At 40.3% G+C, this 20,102-nt stretch overlaps 1 protein-coding gene across 2 annotated transcripts in view; it reads right to left on the bottom strand.

Annotated features, from left to right (window-relative positions):
* Window positions 1-20,102, bottom strand: part of LOC140950626 (mediator of RNA polymerase II transcription subunit 12-like protein) — a 43,565-nt gene that overhangs the window by 11,371 nt on the left and 12,092 nt on the right. The window contains exons 12-28 of one of the 2 annotated variants that reach the window (XM_073399867.1): window positions 17,291-17,439; window positions 16,320-16,451; window positions 15,808-15,934; window positions 14,943-15,211; window positions 13,816-13,996; window positions 13,275-13,659; window positions 11,665-12,027; window positions 9,265-9,373; window positions 7,620-7,750; window positions 6,745-6,861; window positions 6,410-6,551; window positions 5,553-5,682; window positions 4,643-4,885; window positions 4,361-4,513; window positions 2,698-2,846; window positions 2,152-2,271; window positions 87-158 (exon numbers count right to left, since the gene is read on the bottom strand). In XM_073399867.1, the coding sequence (XP_073255968.1) occupies window positions 87-158; window positions 2,152-2,271; window positions 2,698-2,846; window positions 4,361-4,513; window positions 4,643-4,885; window positions 5,553-5,682; window positions 6,410-6,551; window positions 6,745-6,861; window positions 7,620-7,750; window positions 9,265-9,373; window positions 11,665-12,027; window positions 13,275-13,659; window positions 13,816-13,996; window positions 14,943-15,211; window positions 15,808-15,934; window positions 16,320-16,451; window positions 17,291-17,439 (2,972 nt within the window). The remainder of the gene's footprint in view (window positions 1-86; window positions 159-2,151; window positions 2,272-2,697; window positions 2,847-4,360; window positions 4,514-4,642; window positions 4,886-5,552; window positions 5,683-6,409; window positions 6,552-6,744; window positions 6,862-7,619; window positions 7,751-9,264; window positions 9,374-11,664; window positions 12,028-13,274; window positions 13,660-13,815; window positions 13,997-14,942; window positions 15,212-15,807; window positions 15,935-16,319; window positions 16,452-17,290; window positions 17,440-20,102) is intronic. The other variant, XM_073399868.1, reaches the window with a different exon arrangement.

Raw genomic sequence — 20,102 nt, 5'->3', positions numbered from 1 at the left:
GCTTTTAGCCTTTTAAAAAGATGGCAAATAGCATGATAAAGCCCCCTTAAGGGGAGCTGATATGCAAATGAGAAGAACCTTGGTACCTCTTTAGAAGCCTGCTTGATCATGAGTTGCAACTCTAACCATGATTTTCGTAACGACCACTGATCCAGATTCTGTTGGATAAAAAACTTATGATCGCTTTGAAGATTTAAAAGAAGTGAACTAGTATAACGTAAGGGGGCAGAGAATAGGATAGGGGCGAAACAAAGAAAAAGAGGCATATTTTAGCCAAGTACCAATTAAACTTCCTGTACTACAAGAATAAGATTTCTTATCTTGACAACATGGTAAGTTCTGGGTGAAAATTTAAAGCGAAACAACATTGCGGTTGATAGAAATGTGACGGTGAATTTTAAGCCTAGTGAATACATGAGAAGGATGTTTAATCAGTCAGTGACCCAGGTAGCTCGGAAGAAGAAATCCGAGTACTTCAAATAGGAGTCGAACCTGACCCTCTCATTGCTAGTCTGATTACGAGAGGAAACTCGTGGGAGCTAAGGCCAGTAAGCAAGGTTCCTGTGTCAAAAATTCTGGATACTGCTGAGGAATGAAATGGCTATACTATGTGTTTATGCTCAATGACAGAAATGTGATGGTGGATTTTAAGCCTGGTGAATACATGAGAAAATGTATATTCTAACATTGCGGCTCTTTGAAACCTTGCCAGCATGCCACATTTGTATATCTACCATTGTGGAATTCGATTGAAAGCTTTATTTTTCCCTCACCCCTCCCTGGGGAGCAAGGGTTGCGTGGTGAGAGTGGGTGAGAGCACTCGCCTCCCAACAATGTGGCCAAGGTTCAAATCGCGGCGTCGAAGCCTTATGTGGGTCAGAGTTTGTTGTTATAATAATAATAACTGTTTATTCACAAATCCAAATCGAAAAAGTGAAAAGGAGATAAAAGAGGTTATCCCTTTCTAGTTTATCTCCTGATAATAAAATACATTAAGAAATAAATTATTTACAACTGTTTAAAATAGTAACTATATATGTATATAAAACATCACACAGTAAAAGAACTTAGTGTTCACTAGAAAAATCTATAAGATAACGTCTCAGTCTGTTCTTGAAAATTCAAATTCTCCGCCTCAGCAACTTCCTTTGGGAGATTGTTCCACTTATCTATTATGCGTATAGAAAAAGAATGTTTAAAACTATTTAAAGTTGCTGATGTAAGCTTAAGTTTAAAACGATGGTTGGCTCTTAAGGGCCGAAAATCATGTGCAAATGTAAAAAATGCCGAGGGATCAAGTCCATTAAGTCTATTTATTGTCTTATAACACTCGATAAGCGACGAAAATAATCTTCTTTGTTCAAGTGATGGCCATTTAAGGAGCTTTAGGCGTTCTTCGTAAGGCATGTCTTGCCCAATATTTCCAAGGGCGCATTTAGATGCTCTACGTTGTACTTTCTCCAAGGTGTTTAAGTCTTTTTTAAGGTGCGGACACCAAACTGGAGAGCAGTACTCGAGTATCAGACGTACTAGACTCTTATAAAGTTTTGAAAACAACTAAGGATTTTTAGGACCCACCGTTCGCTTAATGAATCCAAGCACACTATTTGCCTTATTTGCGCATTTGTTAGCTTGCATACTCCATGACAGGTTCGAAGTAATATAGATTCCGAGATCCTTAACTTCAGATACAGCTTTTAATTGGTTACCACATAGATGGTATTGAGGACTTGAGTAATCATTTTTTTTAGAAATGCGCATCGCTTCGCATTTATCTGTGTTAAATTTCAGCTGCCAGACATAGCTCCAAGATTCCAGGCGAATAAGATCTTTCTGTAGCTCTTCAACATCTTCCTTAGTATCCCTGAGTATTCTATACAATTTCATATCATCTGCAAAAAGTTTTGTGTTTGACATAATGTTGGTTCTCTCCCTTGCTACAATAGGTTTTTCATCGGGTACTCCTGTTTTCCCCTCTCCTGAAAAAACCAACACTTCAGTCCAAATTCCAATTCGATCTCATAAGAACTCCTAAGAGCTTCGTGGGTAAACAAATTACAATATTTACAATTTACAATCGTTCCGGCCCTTTCACCACATTGCTCGAGTCGAGATCATGCTTATAGGCTAGGTATATACACCACCACTGACCTGCAATATTCTGCTTGCAGCTTCATGCACTGTTTCCATGTCGTTGCTGTTAGCAACAAGGCCACCAATGGATGATGGGACACCAGCTGGATAGCAGATGAGATGCAGCAATTTTCTGGCCTAATAGACAAATTCACTGTTAGCCATTTGGTCTTTTGGTTTTGTCTTTGAGTACACGAACACTATTCACTCATAATGATACGCGAAGTTGAAACACACCCAATTAACAGGTTGAACGTGGCTAGTCAAACAGTTTCACGTGCGATTACATAACTCCTTATGATAAATAGTGGAAATCATTCATTCTTTCTCAGCTATTAAAGGAGCCACGCAGGGGTGAACGGCTCACCCTTCCACCCAGAGAGTCGCGTGGGCCTTAGTAACTATCCCTAAGCCAAGCTGTCCCAGCCTGGCTTAGTGCCCTGATCAATCATTTTCTCATACCTTACAACAACTGAGCATGAATATGAATGTTGTTGAATAGATTACTAGGCAAAGACAACTTTTTTAATCACAAACCCCTTCCATAGCAAAATGTGCACTCACCTGATTTGGAGAAATCGCCGGATCCAACAGCAGTTCAGGTGAACAGAGAACTTGTGGATCTTGAAGACACCTCTCCCTCACCCATTCCTGTCTACAGATCACTTGCAACGCAAATCCAGCAAATTGACTCGCGTTGGAAGTCTCCATAGCTGTAAAAATCCACACATCAACTTTGAATTAACCTCGCTGGTATTTCTTATGCATTACAAACAAGATGAGCAAAGTGTAAGTTTTTACATGGGGATTATTTTAAGTAAACAATGTTTTGTCTTTGTTTTTATATGCCCTTTTCGTTGAGGAACGTATTAAGAAACCAGAGTTGGCCAAATTGAAAATTGCATAGAACGCAGTTTTATTAAACATCAACACACGACGTTAAAATTAAGTTAATCCCTTTTATGGAGATAAACCGTTCTCTAAACTTGTCTTGACCGATGTAAGGAAAGGGGAGGAGAGAGGTTTGGAGGGAGGGAAGATCAAGGAAGATAAGAAGGGTTTCAATTAAGTAGAAAGAAGGGAAGGGAAAGGAGAGGTGGTGGATGAAGGGCCAGGGCTCACGGAATATAAGAGACAAGGGAGGGGAGAGAGAAGGAATAGATTTGGTGATGTATTACCAAACGACAGTAGGTAAGAAAGATGGTCAAGGAAGAGAAGATACCATAAACTGCCGCTTATTGCTCCTTCCCCACTAGCCTGCGAACAAGCTCTCGGGAGCGCTCTGGCGGCGGGGCGGGAAAAGGAAGGAGAGCTTGCAACTTGAATATCTGCATCTAAAAAGTTGATTCGAAATGCTGATTGGCGGAGATTACATTATTAATGACGTCATTACCCTTAGTGCGAGTTTTTCAACGTTTGTTTAAATTCGTACTCGTTTCCGCTTCGCGCTGATTGGCGGAAATCTGACAGCTCAGTCTACGGGGAGCCATAGGGGAATTGGAGGTGGAATTCAAATTCCAAAGACGTAGTTGCAAGCTCTCCTTCCTTTTCACGCCCCGCTGCCAAAGCGCCTCGAAGAGCTTGCTCGCAGGCTATAGCTATAACTTTTCTTGAATTCAACTTATTACGACTTTTTGAAGATTAATTAAGAACTAACAAAATGTAAAAAAAAAAAAGAAAACCAATAAACAACAAAAAACAAACAAATTGCACTTAACTTAAGTGACAAGGTATTTAGCACGAAAGTAATAATTGGGGGCACTATTTTTACGTGCCGCCGTCTTATGTGGTCATCCGACCGAGCCACGCGAAGGTCTAGCCGCTTGCAGTGCAAAGGGAGTACCTTCATTTCTCAGCTATTTTAAGACCCTGAGTGTTGGTCCGGACCCAGTAATCGAACCTGCGACCTCCCGCTCTGCAATCAAGCGCTCCACCGACTGAGCTAATCCTGCCGCGCTATGGTCAAAACGTATTTTGATCAGCACTGCTTCAGTTTGTTTCGAAGCACTTTTTCGATTCCGGTTAAAAGCTCCGGCCCTCCTAAAAACCCCTTACGAACGAGTATAAGCCCAGGGATAAAATGAGCTGCAGTTTACGGTATACCTAGAGAAAGGAAAGGAAGGGAGAAAAGGAGGGGTTGTATGAATGGGAGAGAATAAGTAGCATTGGTGGGAATAAAAGAAAAAAACAAGTGCTAGTAAAGGGAAACGCTTTTTCTGTGGCCAACCTGATCTGCTTGAAGCCAGAGGTGGAGGAAAGATGTCTCCAGTACTGGAAGTGCTATCCATGAAGTCATCCAACCTGTTGGAAAACAGCCCGCGGAATGCATCATCACGAGTAGAGTCACTAGCACTTGTTGAGCCACCATCACTTGGTCTGTCTGGAAAACAAGACAGAAAACCTGCTATAAGGGAGTTTGATTTGCCTGTGCAGCGTACGCCACACATTTCCTTCATTACGAGGCCAACTTGGAGAGAGAGATAAAGCTTGATATATAATACGAACAAACCTGCTTCAGAGAGTTTAAGCATGGCTTTGAATACAGCCAGAACAGCACCAATCCCAATGGTTTCGTGTGCGGCTGCCAGCAGGTGATGGTCAGGAGATGAAAAGGAAAAAGGAAAAGGAAAAGGAAACTTCAGAGCAGAGGAATGGTCGTGCGACATGTGGTCTGTAGACTCATCAAGAAGTCGCAGCAGTATGTGGCATGTTAGTCTTGCTCCTTGTTCAGCATCTTGGTTCTCTGCACCTCCTGCAATCACAAATAGTTAAAATCCCAGGGGCCCGTTTCTCGAAAGTCCCGGTAACTTTTCGGGCCCGAAATCAAATATTCAAATCGAAATATAAAGAATAAGAGCGCGGGTCCTGGCTAGCAAACTACTCCATTCTGTTTCACGAACTGATAGTTTTATCATGCTAGATGCAAAACTAGTGACACCTCGATCTTTAACGTAAACGGAGACAGCTTACCGGGCCCGTTAATTATCGGGACTTTCGAGAAACGGGCCTTAGATCAGTCTAGGTTTCTGGAGAAACTACCCACCTACCCCTCTCCTAACTGAACATTAACTCTTACTTCTCACTTACTGCAAAATGTTGGGGTAGGTGGGCAGTTTCCTAGAAGGTGAAAAGTGTTTAAGTCTCTAACCACACCCCGATCTCCTTTCTTATCGTATTTTCCTCTCGTTACTTGGCCTCCTGTCTCCCTTATGGCCATCATCTCACTAACCCCATCACTCTCTTACGCCCCACTTCCTTTCACTCTCTCACCCACTCACCCAGGGCAACTATTTCCGGGCGACCAGAGAAGCTATTACGCATGCGCGACACGCATGTAGCCAGCATTCGTTTGGACTTCTACTATTCGTCAAGTCATCAAGGAAAATTGGGAGCAAGCAGGAGAGTGTCTTCTAACTTACCAGAGGGTAGTGCAGCTAAAAGAGATGGTAAAGCCACGTGGTAGATCACGTCCTCAAGTGAAAAGCAACTTCTGGCAATAAGCAGGGCTGTAAATGTGGCTACTGACTCATGGATTGATAAATCTCCTACCTGTGGTGGGTGAAACAACGCTTTGTCAATAGGTAATTGCTTTAACCCCTTAGCAACGGATCGGGTCATTTTAGGTCAGTATGGAACGACGCAGATTATGAACTTTGGGGAAACATCCACTGCCAACTTCGCCATTCACCTACAACTCATTCCAGATAAATTTGGAAAGCGAACTGTTAGCCAGCCGACATTCCATAGGAAAGAAATACGATTAGAGCGGTTTTCATTTGAGTGTCGAAAAGTAATTGGTTTTGCACTTTCTACACGATGCGATTGGCTTAAAAGATTCGCGCCACCTTTTCATCCAATCAGAAGTAAAACCAAAGCCAATTGTGACGCGCTCGCATGCATTTTCCCGCGCTTTGCGTCAGCCACATGTAATTACTTCGAGTTTTGATTGGTTCAATGTATTGTCTGTGTCCTATGTGATTGGCCAGAGTAATTACTTTGGTTTTGGTTTTACGACACTCAAACGAAAACCACTCTAAGACGATTAAGTGCAACAAAACTAGACATAGAAAACAAAGGAAACGGTAAGCAAGAGAGGAAGAAAGAAAGAACGATCGAATTAGATTCGTCCAAATTTTGATTAATGTACATGCGCCAAAATAAAAAAAATGCAGCTTCATTACATCCATTTAGAAGGGAGATTTCCAAAACTGTCAAAATTACTTAACATTATGGCAAAATTATCCGTTACCACTTAGGTTCTGGTGAGTTTACTCACATCTACTTCCAAGAGCAAGTCAACAAAACCAGATGAACTGTTCGATGAGCAGCACAGAGCTCTTAGGACTCCAAGCCATTCAGAACTGAGCCTGCCATGGTGCGCTGTAACTTCGGCGCACAACACACCAATGTCATACAACCTGCAGATGATACAATAATAGAAAGAAAGTAAAAAATCTGTACCATTGTGAAAAAAAAAAAAAAAAATTCGTATTCAAACTAAATGCATCTTTCCTCTCCTAAGTTAGCATTCTTGAGAACCACAAACTTAGAAGTTACCAGAGAAGCTGATGGGGATCCTGTGCACTGGATATACTTTTTCTACAAACTCACCTTTCACTACTTTGACAGTTACACACATTCATCATGGCGTTGCACACAAAGCTGTACACATCAGAGGGTTTTTCGTGGTTATGGAGGTATTCCCAAATGCCATCAAGCCGCTTGGTTCTGAAACGTTACATCAAATTTGTGAAATAATGGAAACTGATACTAGATACGCTGTAAGGCCCTGTTTACAAGGAGGGAGCATAACCCTGGTGTTAGGGTTACACTTGCAAGAGGGTCACTATAGCACAAGCACATTTCTTCTTTTTTTTACGCGACGTGTTTACAAGGCAGGTAGGGTTATCCTAGCGCTAGGCTAACACTACCTGAATGCAAGGGTTACCCTGGCAAGAGGGCTACCCTACCTGCCTTGCAAACGCTCCTCTGTCATGAGAGACAGCAATCTTGACAACGTGAACGGAGTTATCCAATATCTGAGCTAAATTATAAACATCTGAACAATAGTAGCTATTTTCTGTATACGATGATAATATTTTTCCGTTTTATTGTGAATTTAACGCGTTCCCTATAGAGAGCTTCTAGTTTCCTTTCAAATCTTGGACGCTACAAAGCTCAAGCGTCACAAAACACGTCAGTAGAGCTGGTAAAGTTGACCCGGGTGATAGGGTGACCCTACCTGTGAAATCACTGCTTGTAAACCCGGGCTATCTTTAACCCGTTTACTAGGGTCACAATAGCAAAAGGGTAACCATATCTCCTTGTACACAGGCCCTACTCCCGTGAGGTGACACGTCAATAGTATAGAATTTCGGCGCTCGTCACTCAGACTTCATTTTGCGGGGAAACCCGTTGCGGCGACGCGAAATGTCGGCTGTTTTCTCAGACTATATCATAAACTGAAAAAAGCAGCAGTTTCTGACCTTGGATTCTGGAAATATTCTGCCATAAACTTCGAGTCATAAGGCTCTGTGCAGGCTGATGGTGTGGTGCTTGAACATACAGCTTGTTTGATCTTGGTGTAGGCCGTACTGAAGATATCTGCATACTTCAGCTAAATATAGAACAAATTATAAAGTATTACACAAGAGTAAATAATAGGGAGATTAAGCAACCACCACGACAACGACAACGTCGAAAAACAATTGGTTTTATGAGCAAAACAACAGCTCTGCACGTGCATCACGCTTTTTAGCACATTTCTTTGAGTCCACTGCCCGACTATGACGTGAAACCTCCTAATGCGACGTTTTATGAAGGTCGTGGACATACAACGACGAATATTCCTGTCTCTTTTTGAACCTGGACAAAGTCCTTAAGAATTCAACTCCAGGAGGAATCGCCTACATTTGACAAATTGAGCGGGTGCAAATAGGCGCGATAAAGTTTGAAAGGACACGAATTCATGTTTTTAGAGACGTTTTCACTGCCATTGTCGTCGTCTTTGCTTAAGCTCCTGAGTGCTGAGTGTGGATTAAGATAGAGCGGTTTTCATTTGAGTGTCGAAAAGTAATTGGTTTTGCACTTTCTACACGATGCGATTGGCTTAAAAGATTCGCGCCACCTTTTCATCCAATCAGAAGTAAAACCAAAGCCAATTGTGACGCGCTCGCATGCATTTTCCCGCGCTTTGCGTCAGCCACATGTAATTACTTCGAGTTTTGATTGGTTCAATGTATTGTCTGTGTCCTATGTGATTGGCCAGAGTAATTACTTTGGTTTTGGTTTTACGACACTCAAACGAAAACCACTCTATTTGGATGTTTCGCACAAGTAAAATTCTTGTAAGTTTTATGCGCATTCGCAAATTTGCGAAACCTCAATAGGACGTTTCTGCACGGACCCTTTTTGGGTTGTAGAATACTAGGAAATTACTAAACCGATGTTTGGGCCAGGAATAAATAATAATTAAAAATGTTTGGTGAGGTTTCACTGCCCTTGTAATTCTCAACACCTTCAAAACAAGGCTCTGGATTTAAAAAAAGCTGGTCACGCAATTTATCAAAATTTCAAAGAGTGGGAACTGCCACCAAATTGAGCAAAACCAGAAACTCCTAAGGGGTTCAACCCCTTATGAGTTTCTGGTAAAACAAACCGCTCAGAACATTAAAATAAGGGGTAAAAAAACACAGCAAATAAAAATGGAGGCAGTGATGGAGAAAAGTGAAGAAGATTCAAACAGATTGTAATTGTAGTTTTTTAAAATTTGTTAGCCTTACAGTTTTTCCAAGTTCATTTTCGTTTTTTATAACGATAGGGGACATATTTGTTTGACGTGAAGCAGTGATTTAGTCATTTACAGTAGTTCTATAGCTTACAAGGACACGTAATTGCCATCATTGACAAAAAGATGAATTGATAATCGTGACAAAGCCCCTTAAAGGTGATGTTAGACGGGACGAATCGCAACGATGCTTTTTAGCGCCATACAGCATTACAACATTGTTGTGACATTGTTTCGAGTGGTTGCAACATTGTTCCAACATTGGTACGTTGTGTTGCGCTCAAAATCGTCGTTGCAAATCGTTTCGTGTAACATCCCCTTTAAGTTCATAACATCAATCTTACTCTGAGGTGACCACAAGTTGAATACAAGTCAAACAACAGTGCCAGGATGCATCTCTCCGACGAAGAACAAATGCCGGGATAAGCAATATTTTCCACTGCCGCAAGGAGGCTGTAAGGAAAATAATGTTATTGTTGTTCTTTAGTAACATCAAGATAAGCTCAGCTGATAGGACTTTAGCCTGTAAAGCGTGAAGTCAGAGGATCGATCCCGGAGTACATTCCTAGTAGGGTACTCATGGTTGCTACCGCCATGGGTTTCTGAAATTCCCTGACCAACTGAATTAACAATTTCACAAATTGATCCTGATAATGGACTCGACCCCCCCCCCCCCCCCCCCCACAACCATTATCTTCACCCATTTATTTACATATGTAAATGCTTTCAGCAAGTCCCATGCAGTGTACATGAACTGATAGTTCATTAAGGTATCTTCATAACCAGAGAACTTGCTCGAGAGATTCTTGGACCTGGGTAGAGGGTACGTCATCAGTCGTTATTTCGTGGGAAAACTAGTCGCGACTTCTCGAATTGTGGGCAGTTTTCTCGTGGCGCTTTCCATTCGTTAGAAATGACCGGCCAGACCGCCGCCGCTGCCGCCGTCGTCGTCGCCAATCTTGATTTATACACGAAATCGTATCATTTTTACATGGCCTTCCTAGGAATCGTGTGTAAAATTAAACTAAAATAGTCTCAGGAACTACTTGACCATAAAGTTAAAACACAAAAACTTATTTAAGCAATAGACCACACTTACTATGGGTTTATCGGCGTGATAACCCACGCCAGCGGGATGTTGGGCACGATAAACCATAGGTTTTAAACCAATCAGAACGCGCGTACTATCTTAGTTATTTTATAAACCATAATAAGAGTTACAATGAGTCATAGTGTATTAAGATGATCTTTCCCATGAAATGAAGTTTTGAAAACATTTAAACTAGGCAGGTTTCTTATCTCTGAGAGAATCTTGTTCCACAGAACAGATCCTCTGTAGTGTAGGCTCTCTTTTGCAGACTCAGTTCTGGGTCTGGGGACATAATAATGAATTTCTAAGATTGTGTTAGCGTACATTTGAGGTGTTGGTAAAGATCCGCCTTAGATACGACGAGGAAAGATCATTATAGATTTTATAACTTTAACTTTAACTTTATTTGATTTACCACAAAATACAAATAACGATAAAACAAGACAGTTACACAAAAGCAAATGAAAGTGGCGAGGACGCCCAAACAGAAACCATGAGGCTTATAGACATTGGGCTCCCTCAGAGTAAAAATAAAGTTAACAGTAACGGTAAGGCCAGGATCGACAGCAAAATACAATGAAGGTAAGTATAAATTAACTAATTACATAGACTGAGTTGACAAAATATAAGGTATGGTACAAGTAACAATAAGTATAAAAATAATATCAGACATGGAAGAAATATAACAATTTACTACAAGATTTATAGCTAATAATTCATATATAATTTTTTTTTTTTCAATTTCGTTTTGAATAAGTGGAGAAAATTAGATTCTTTAATATCATTTTCTATAGTGTTATAATAAGTAGGTCCTTGGAAACTGACAGAAAATTTACGAAGGTTTGTTCTACAAGAAGGAAGGTGAAAATCGTTCGCGTGTCTAGTGGCATAGCTATGGACTTGTTTGTTTAAAGAAAAATAATTGTTGAACTTTGAAGGCAAAAGAGAATGGTTAAGAGAAAACATAAGTTTACCTAATTCTAGCTGTCTAATATCGGAAAGTTTTAGTAGCTCTAATTCTTTGATAATAGGGTCTGAATGAGAATCGAAAGTTGATTTAGAAATAATTCTGATAACTCGCTTTTGCAAAGAGACAAGACGGCGAAGATTGGTTTTGTACGTAGATCCCCAGACAATAATACAATAATGAAGATAAGGATAAACTAAACAATAATAAAGAGTTTTTAGACACGGTTTAGGTAGAAAAAATCGTGCTCTATTAATGACACCTATTGATTTCGAGATTTTACGAGCTACTTGAGAAATGTGCGGTTTCCAAGACAGATGTTCATCAAGGACTACACCGAGGAAGACCGTTTCCTTAACCTGTTCGATTCTCTGTTCGTTTATGCATACTTGCATTGGAAAATGATACCTTTTCTGTCTAGGCTTAAATAACATAAAGTTTGTTTTCTTTAGGTTTAAGGAGAGTTTGCTTGCCTTAAACCAAGTTGTAAAGTTGTTTATACATTGTCACAGCCAACTGTTTAAGTCTTACGTATTCTAGCCTTTCCCAGCCAAGCTCATCAAATCCCAAATAGTATGCACGAAGGAGATGGCTTTTCAGCAAAAACCCTTTAGAAAAACCGATTTCATTTGCTAACTGACTGGTCCGGCCGGCCAATTCTGACAAATGGAAAGAGGACTAACTTACCCTCTGAATATCCTGGTAGTGTGTTCTGGCAACAGCATCAGGCTACCGTGATACTTCCGCAGCATTGCGACCACAATCGTCGATTTGGTTGGTAAGGTCCCTACCACTGATTTAACAAGTGCGACTTGAGTGGTTAAAATGTCATCTTCGCTTGGCATAAGAACAAATGCCACAAAGTCCAGCAGGCCGTGTACATCACCAGCAAGTTCATACAAGTCGTACAAGAATTCCACCTGGTTGACTGTTGGAGCTGGCGAGACTAAACCAAAGGTCCTGGGTTGTTTGGTTTTCTGATCTTTCACGATATTGGCACATTTTGCTACAGCAAGGTACTGGTCGAAACAAGTCAAATTGGAGAATTTGCTGTCAAAATTAAATAGAAGAAAAAAGTGCGAGATTAAATAAAAATTGTGGCTGCTATGTTTTACTAGAAAGTCATCAAGGCTTACAACGGTTTTCAGAAAGGAATAAACCTGTACAGTGACCGATAAAACCATCATGCGATCGTGTTACAAATAAGACAAAACATTATCCAGTGCTCAGGAAAACAGCTGAAGACGATGACTATGGACAAGTAATATCGACTAAGAGAAGCTCAGTCTTTCGGTCTTTTGTACAATTCTTTTCATGCCCCGCACCCCTCCCCGCAGCGATGCATTAGCTCTCTGATGTACTAGGAATTCCACCCTCCTACCGCCTCGGGCTGAGTCCACCGTCTCTTCCATATTAGAAGTATAGGCATTGTTTGCCTACGGCCCCATTTGAAGGGCTATGCCCCCCGGGGAGTATCCCCTTTGATGGCCTATGCGGGGAAGCGCCGCCCGCAAAAGGTACCTTTTCAGGCTTCATGTATACGAAAGGGCACGGATTTCACTGGTTGAAGTATATAAAAGGGTAGGGAAATCTGTCATTTGGGTCTGTGAAAGGGCCCAAAAGCGCTAACAGATAAATTATATGGCTTTAAAAAGTCTACAAAACGTTCTTTTTTCGTGATTGATTCCTATTTAAAAGACAGTGCATTTACAGCAGTTAAAAGGGATGCAAAGTTCTGCATGTGAAATGGGTACCATTGGTTAATAGAAGGAAGGAATACGAAAGGGGACCTTTTTCGTCAAAAATGGTATATAAAAGGGTAAAGGGTTGGACCTCAGGGCGGAGCCTCCCTGTAAAAACATTTGTTGACTACCCCGCCCCCCCCTCGGGGAGGGGGGGGGGGCTATGCCATGCACAAGGCAATATTTAGGTCAATTCTGTGCTGAAGTCATTACTTATAAGTGTCTTTACCCATACAAAAAAACCGGTTCCTTTAGAGTTATGAAGATATCCAAAAAATGTTACCAGGAGGCACTAATCATCACATTTTTTGTTGATTTTTGCAGCCATGGAATTTAACCTTGAAAAAGTTGGCCCAACTTTTTCAAATTTCTATCCATATCCATCCTTGCCATCCGTAGCAACAAACAGTTTCAATGCCTAAATACAGTCTTAAATAACAAAATTGCATCATCATTCTTGGAATTCATTTGATGTGATGACGCATTTTAGTTCTTCAAAAAAAGAGCAAATGGTGTGACATATCTCCTTTACTTAAGTGCATATTAGGCATTTACCTGTAAAGTACTGCTCTCTTCTCATCTCTCTCACGTTTCAACTGAACATGTTCACTATTCTGTGCACCGTCAGCACCAAGCCCAGAGTCATCCAGCCTTCCTAGCTCATTCAGCATAGCGCACAACGCTTTGGTCACTTCTTTTGAGGTGGCTATTGCTTTGGTCCTTGCTTTGCCAACACCATGCAGCAAAACAAGTCGCTGACTGCTATCATGCGCTGTAATGCTCTCAAATGGGATGGGGAAATGCTGTGCATATTGGGTATGCTGTGACTTTTTGGGAAGGTTGCAGGGGGATTCCATAGGCCAATTGTCTCTCTGATCAACGCTGGCCAAGGAAGTCTGATTCATCAGGCCACCGTCTAGCTTGGTGCCATTTGCAACAGCTGGATGAAAACAAAAATAAACGAGTTGTGATTAGTTACGAGGGTATGAACTAAGCCGGACCAAGCTCGTCGCTTTTCGCAGCCAATCGGATAAATCGACAAAACGCCTTATACATGTGAACGCAGTGGACCCTTACGTACACAACATTTCTGTACCTGACAGATCAGCCGTTAATATCGGAGCTTCGTGTTCCATAAAGATTTCATTATCACCCTGATCTAGTAGCTGTATAAGTCTTTCTTGATGAACAAGAAGTTCCTGGTCCAGCAGTTGCTGAGTAATCTTTTGTTCACTGTCACTGCTACTATCCTTGCGACCGTCATCTTCATGGCAGGACTGAGAAAATAACAGGACCATTATCAGTAATGTAAGCCTTGCAACTACATAGCATATGGCATTCATATGATATATGCGCCATTTACCATGGAGGGATATTGTCCAAGTTCGTCTCGGTCTATAAAAACGCAAACAAGAACGAGGCCAATATCCAGCCATCATGACCGAACAAGCTTGGTCAAAAAAGGATTTATTATAAGGCCAAAAAGAGAACCAATTTATTGTTTCGTCTAATAGTCCCACTCAGTAAATCGACACTATCGCCTGATGAAGACCTGCAGTACGCGCTCAAAACCGGTTGTGATCAATAACTGACTGCCGTGACAGAACGATAAAGGAGACCCCTTTTGCACATACAACTAACCCTGTATAAATGAGTCTTCAGCCGTGACCAATAAGAAACTGGACTATCACTTGTCACTTTTGGTGGTAAAGTAATGAGCATGGTGTCTCAAGGCGTGGTATATTGCAGATTTAGATTTAAATACCAAGAATTTTTTAATAAACTGATCATAGTTAATAAGGTGGAATGGTTATGAAGCCCGTGAGACTTTGTTATGTGTTTTTGTGGACTTCTTAATAGTGGACAACGTTCCAGTAGGGTTCCTATCATTTTGATCTTGCTGATCAACAAAAACCTGCCATTAGTTCATTCCCGTCGAATGAATAGGCCATTTCCGAGTTCGTAGCTCTCACTTTCAAAACCAGGTTAAGTGCGACACCTTTGTGGTGAAGATGAGCTTTATTTGCAAGAAGCAATGGCTTTTCACTTTGCTTCAGTTTGAAACGGAGGATTAAGGCGACTGGGAAATGGCCTATCGTGCACTGGCAGGGAGCTCCCAACATAAACTGCAGCACTGCTGTTTTTATCTTCGATTTTAACCTCCTATCATAACTAGTCTCCCCCACAAACTACGAGCTGATGCACTCTCCAAAGGAAACATACCAGGCTATGAATGTCTATTCCCCCCTGTGCATCCCCTTCTTGCACACACTCTTCAATACCCATAGGTTCAGCTTCAGGAGGGTGCTCCAGGAGGGTGCTCCGGGGTGGGGATGGGATGGACACAGGGGCAGTAGGTTGCAGATCTCCTCTTGAGATAAGAGTGCACATGTAGGCATTGTGCGAAAACACTTCATTTCTGATCAGTTCCCCAAAAAGAAGAGTGAGCTGTGCGAAGCTTGGATGCGTCTTGTTGTGTTGGTAACCACCATCTGTGAATAAATACCGTACTTAGTCGATTAAACACAGCGGCGTTAATTAGAATCTTGGCGTTTTCGATGCGACGATTATTAGAGGGCAGCGTTTATTTCAAATCACATTTCTAATAGATCACCGACAAGAATAACGATAAATCATTTTTCTTATATTTTTTTCTTATAGTGTTTATTCGAGAGCGTTTTCCCCGCAGATACTCCTTAAAAAGTGGATGACATCTACCTTGCATTTGTTTCAGTCAGTAATTCAGCTACTTCGTCTACAGATAGCCTCGAACTCTTTCGCCCTTTTTTTGAGTTCACTCATGCCAAACCAGCTAGGCTGCCGCGCAGATGCCTGAAAACGAGGTTCGCGATTGTAAATTGCAATAAACCATTGCATGGCCTTATGCGCCTACCGGCGCGACGACACTTGATGATGATCATACCATCGGATCAAAAGCATATTGCATGCATCTTCAAAATTATAGGCAGCGCCCGCTGATTATCAAGAAAATTTAAGAGCCGGGGGATTAAGACCAACCACAAACGGCGAAATATTTTAAGAGAATCATAATAAATATTAAAACAAGCAGATATACAGGTAAACTCACCAACCACAGGCGCATAGTTGTCCAAGAAATTCATGAGAACTTTTTGGAAACAAGGCACCGTACACGCTGAAACAGATCCAGCATTTGATGATGTACCTTCCTGGCCTTGTTCATTTGAACTTTCTCTCTGATAAAATCAAAAGGGTTGTAATGTAAAAGTGTACTTTAGTACCAAGCAATTTTTTTTAACATATCCTTTTCATGATATGCAACAAATTCTGAAAGCTGAAAAGCTCATGGGGGTGTTTTAAGTACCGTTTAAAAAACGAGCTGGAGTGTTTTTTTTTTTAACCTGACAATCCATGACTGCGAGTTTTTTTAAACAGCTTCAAAATCTCTGATATACATCAACTCATTCTTACACTAATATTTAGATTTGGGGTTATTTTGGTCTATAAAATTGGATGCAAAGATCTTTAATTTTAACAAATTCTCCCTATCAGTACCAAAGACAATGTATGGAGAACAGTGTGGAGAATATCCATGCTGATAGTAAAGCGCTGTCATCTTACCTCCTCAAGAATTTCTGCTTGCCTTCTTTGTAACAACGTAGAAACTGCTAGAGCTCGGTATTTTCCAACACGATATTTGCTGACAGCCCATTCAAACAGGAGAAGAGCAATGGCCTCATCAGTAGCTGATGCCTTGAATAAATTTAAAAAGACAAGCACATGTAGTTAGATCTCACATATACCTAGTTCAAAATTTGAAGTGTGTTTTTTTTATGAGGCTAACAGAAGTCCTGTCACAAGACATGTATAGTGCAATAGCCTGCAATTTAGCATTCACCATGTTTCACTTAACATGGCCAACATGCTCCAACATCTTCCGAGAAGCTACCAAATGTGCGACAAGAGTCATTTGCTTGTTCGTCTGTTTATTTATTTTTTCTTTTTGTCCAGGAATGTTTTTGCAAAATTTTGAAATTTGATTGACTTATGATTAAAAGCTGCATTACACTATTAATTTTCATCCAATTTTACAGACGGCAGATACACAATAAAATTCGAAGCACTCAATGCTGCTAAAAAAAAATGGCAGGAGATCGTACCACCACAATACCGTTTAAAATATTGCAGGTATATGGGGGTGGCCACTCTGTGCACAATATTGACATCGTCATAGGCATAATAATATTATTCCTGGGTTAAGAGCAGACGGGGACAAGTCCCCTTCCCCATCCTGCCTCTCCCAAGAAGAAGGGAAAATCGTCCACGATTTGCTTCTGTTTTATTTAACAAAACTTTCCTAAGACTCTGTCTTCTAGGGCCTTAATTTCTGGGCACGCACTCCAGGTTTCTGTAATCAATAACTAGTACCTCTTAAAACCATTTTTTCAGTGAAAGGGGAACTCACTGAACTGGGGTGGGTGTGGCACCCCTCGACCTTAAATTGCCCCCCTTTCTTTCCCCCCTTTGTAGTTTCCTGGAACCTCACTGGTCTGTTTGGGTCTAACATAATTGTATAATATAAAGTTCTCTACCTGTCCTCCAGATTTTGAGGAGTCTGCAAAAATCTTGCTGTAAAGTGTGTCAATGGAATTCGAGGAATCTGCGCGGTGAAAGTTGTAGCGGTCTAGGGTCTCTAATGTGTTCAGCACCCTCTTGACAGCTAAAACTGAAATAGAGACGGCTAAAATAAATGGAGAGAATTAGCAAAGTGATACTTTTTTACCAAGTAATATTTTTTAGTTTCAATTCTACTGAAGAGGTGAAATTAAAGCTGCCTGTTTCAAAGTGACTTTTATTGGGGCTCTGTACTATCAAATACAAAAATTAACTTTTGCTGATCTTTATAAGCACCATATAAAATAAATATGGTACCTTAAAGTCATAGTACGGTAAATAAATATAATAATTATATTTATTTGAAATTGGCTCTAAAATCTCAGAAAGCAATTATTTTTCAATAATCTCTACGTGATAGCTGCTGCTATAAAAATGGATCCTTTCCAGTAATACCTTTCGAGAGCGTGTTTTGTTTGATTGTTTGCTTGTTTGTTTTTTTCTCACTGGCTACTTATAAACATTGCGATAATTTGACTTTTATTACGCTTGGGAATATTGAATTATAAGGGTATAAAAGTTAACAAACAGGGTTCTTATTAAGTGCTGGTGGCCAGCTAAAAATACAGCTACTTGGAGGTTTGAGCCATCTACTTTTTGTGGAAATACAGTATAGTAAAGTGAGAGTGAAAGCCTGAAATTGCCTTCAGCACTCAATTACCAAGCCGCCTACTTTCACATCCAAGCTGTCTACTTAAAAATGTAATGAGAACCCTGATGAAAAATAGGGTTGAAAATCATTTTTTACATGTGTTCCTAAAACTCATGCTAGCAAAGGACTTGGTACTTGCATGGGCCAAATAATTCAAGCATGTTTGCGTAAGTCACTTTGAATGTTATAATTTCACCTCTTCAAACAAAATTCAATGTGGATTGCAATATAAACAAGTTGTTACTGAATAAAGCTGTAAGGGCAACTTTATCAATGCAGAACCAAAAAAAAGCTAGCTAGTTATGGCAGTGCAATACATGCATTAGATTAATTTAACTGATATTTACATAAAAAAAAAGAAACAGACTAGCCACACAATTATATTATTTTTAATAAAAAGAAACAAAACAGACATTAACCTTATCAATAATTATTTACAGACTTGCAGACTTTGATAGTAGATTAATTTTATAGCCATGCAACAAAGAGAGGCATGCCAAAACAAAAATAAAATAAAATAAATCAAAATAAAATGAACTAAAATTAGGCAGTGCAGCCAGCTAGCTGATTACATAAAATTGCCAGTGAAAAACCATGAGCAGGTGTCAAAGTAAGGTCGATTGAGTGCAACATGTCATGACATAAAATAAAAAACGCCAGTCCGATATAACCATTCCCAGTTAGTGTGTGAAACAACTCAGTTGAAGTCATCTTAGTGCAATTAAGACACAAGTTTGATGCACATTCACAAGAAGAAACTGTGCAAGGTTGGACACAGGTGCCCTACTGCAAAGTTGGTGAGCCTCTGGTGACTTAGAATCAAAAGATCAATGGTTAAAAAAAATAGCTCATTACAATCTGTCTGTCTGTCTGAACACTAAGATCTCTTAATTTCACTCACTGACTTCAATAACTGATTCTACATTCTTGTTAGTTTACTAAAAATAATTATGTAGGTTGATCAGTAGTGAACTACAGTACCAGAAGGAATTATTGGTTATGTGTTGAATTAATTCTCTTGCCCTCTTCATGGTGAAAGTACCTTCGTCACGGCATTAGTATTAGCCTTTAGCATTAGCATTCATTTTTGTCTAAGGCCTGGTTCAGACACCGTACTTTTCATGTCCCAAACCTAACTTAATAAGTTCAACTTTGGAGTGACACTAGCGCGATATCTGATTCAGACTGCACACCGTGTGTCAAGCCTAAGTTAAGTTCGACAAAAGTTCGAACTTTTGCCACTACATTTGCATTTAATCGAGCTATCGCTCATATGCGATATGTGGTTAAATAAAATTACTTACTTACTTACTTACTTACTTACTTCAAATGTTTTCGCTGCACCTAACTAAAACTGCCATACCAAATTGATTCGGATGCCACTCTTTTGCCATACTTAATTCATCAGTTCGGTTCGGCACTCGAGTGGAGTGGCGTCTGAACCGGGCCTAAGAAACTGTATAATTTGCTACATGACAGACCTATTTTGCTGAATATTATGTGATCAGCCTCCTGGCAATTTCAAAACATTTCCCAGTATTTTTCACACCAAAAAGACTGCCGATACCAACAAACCTAACTTTTAAACCAGCTTTCATAACCACAACAATGATGCAAAATTATAGCCAAAGAGTAACATATGACATGCCTCGTATATGTTTGATGCTTGTTTTGTTTGAATATAGCTACACTGCCTTCCTTACGGTGGACTCATCTGCCGCTTCACCCATTCACTCCTGGGAATTTTGTGAAAAATTCTTTATGAAGCAAGTTAAGCCATTTTCCATTCACTGCCTGACTACTGAAGAGCCAGAATTGCCCAAAACACTGTTTATAGGTCAAGCACTTCACAGCCAGATGCAAAATACGTCAGCTTCCAAATTTCAAGCATGCACAGAAAGCAAATTTTCAAGATAGTTTTTGGGTTTTAAAGTGACACAGCAGTCTTGACTTTCACTTATCACTTTCTAACCTCATCTCTTGTTCTGCTTTATTTCTCACCCCATTTTTTCCCTTTTGCTAGGCATTTACTATGCTTTATTTCAGCAGAAAAGTTTTTGGGAAAGCTTTTAGGATTG

Source organism: Porites lutea, chromosome 10 (assembly GCF_958299795.1).
Source record: "Porites lutea chromosome 10, jaPorLute2.1, whole genome shotgun sequence".
In the NCBI taxonomy this organism is placed as follows: domain Eukaryota; kingdom Metazoa; phylum Cnidaria; class Anthozoa; order Scleractinia; family Poritidae; genus Porites; species Porites lutea.
This window is presented reverse-complemented; position numbering and strand designations above follow the sequence as displayed.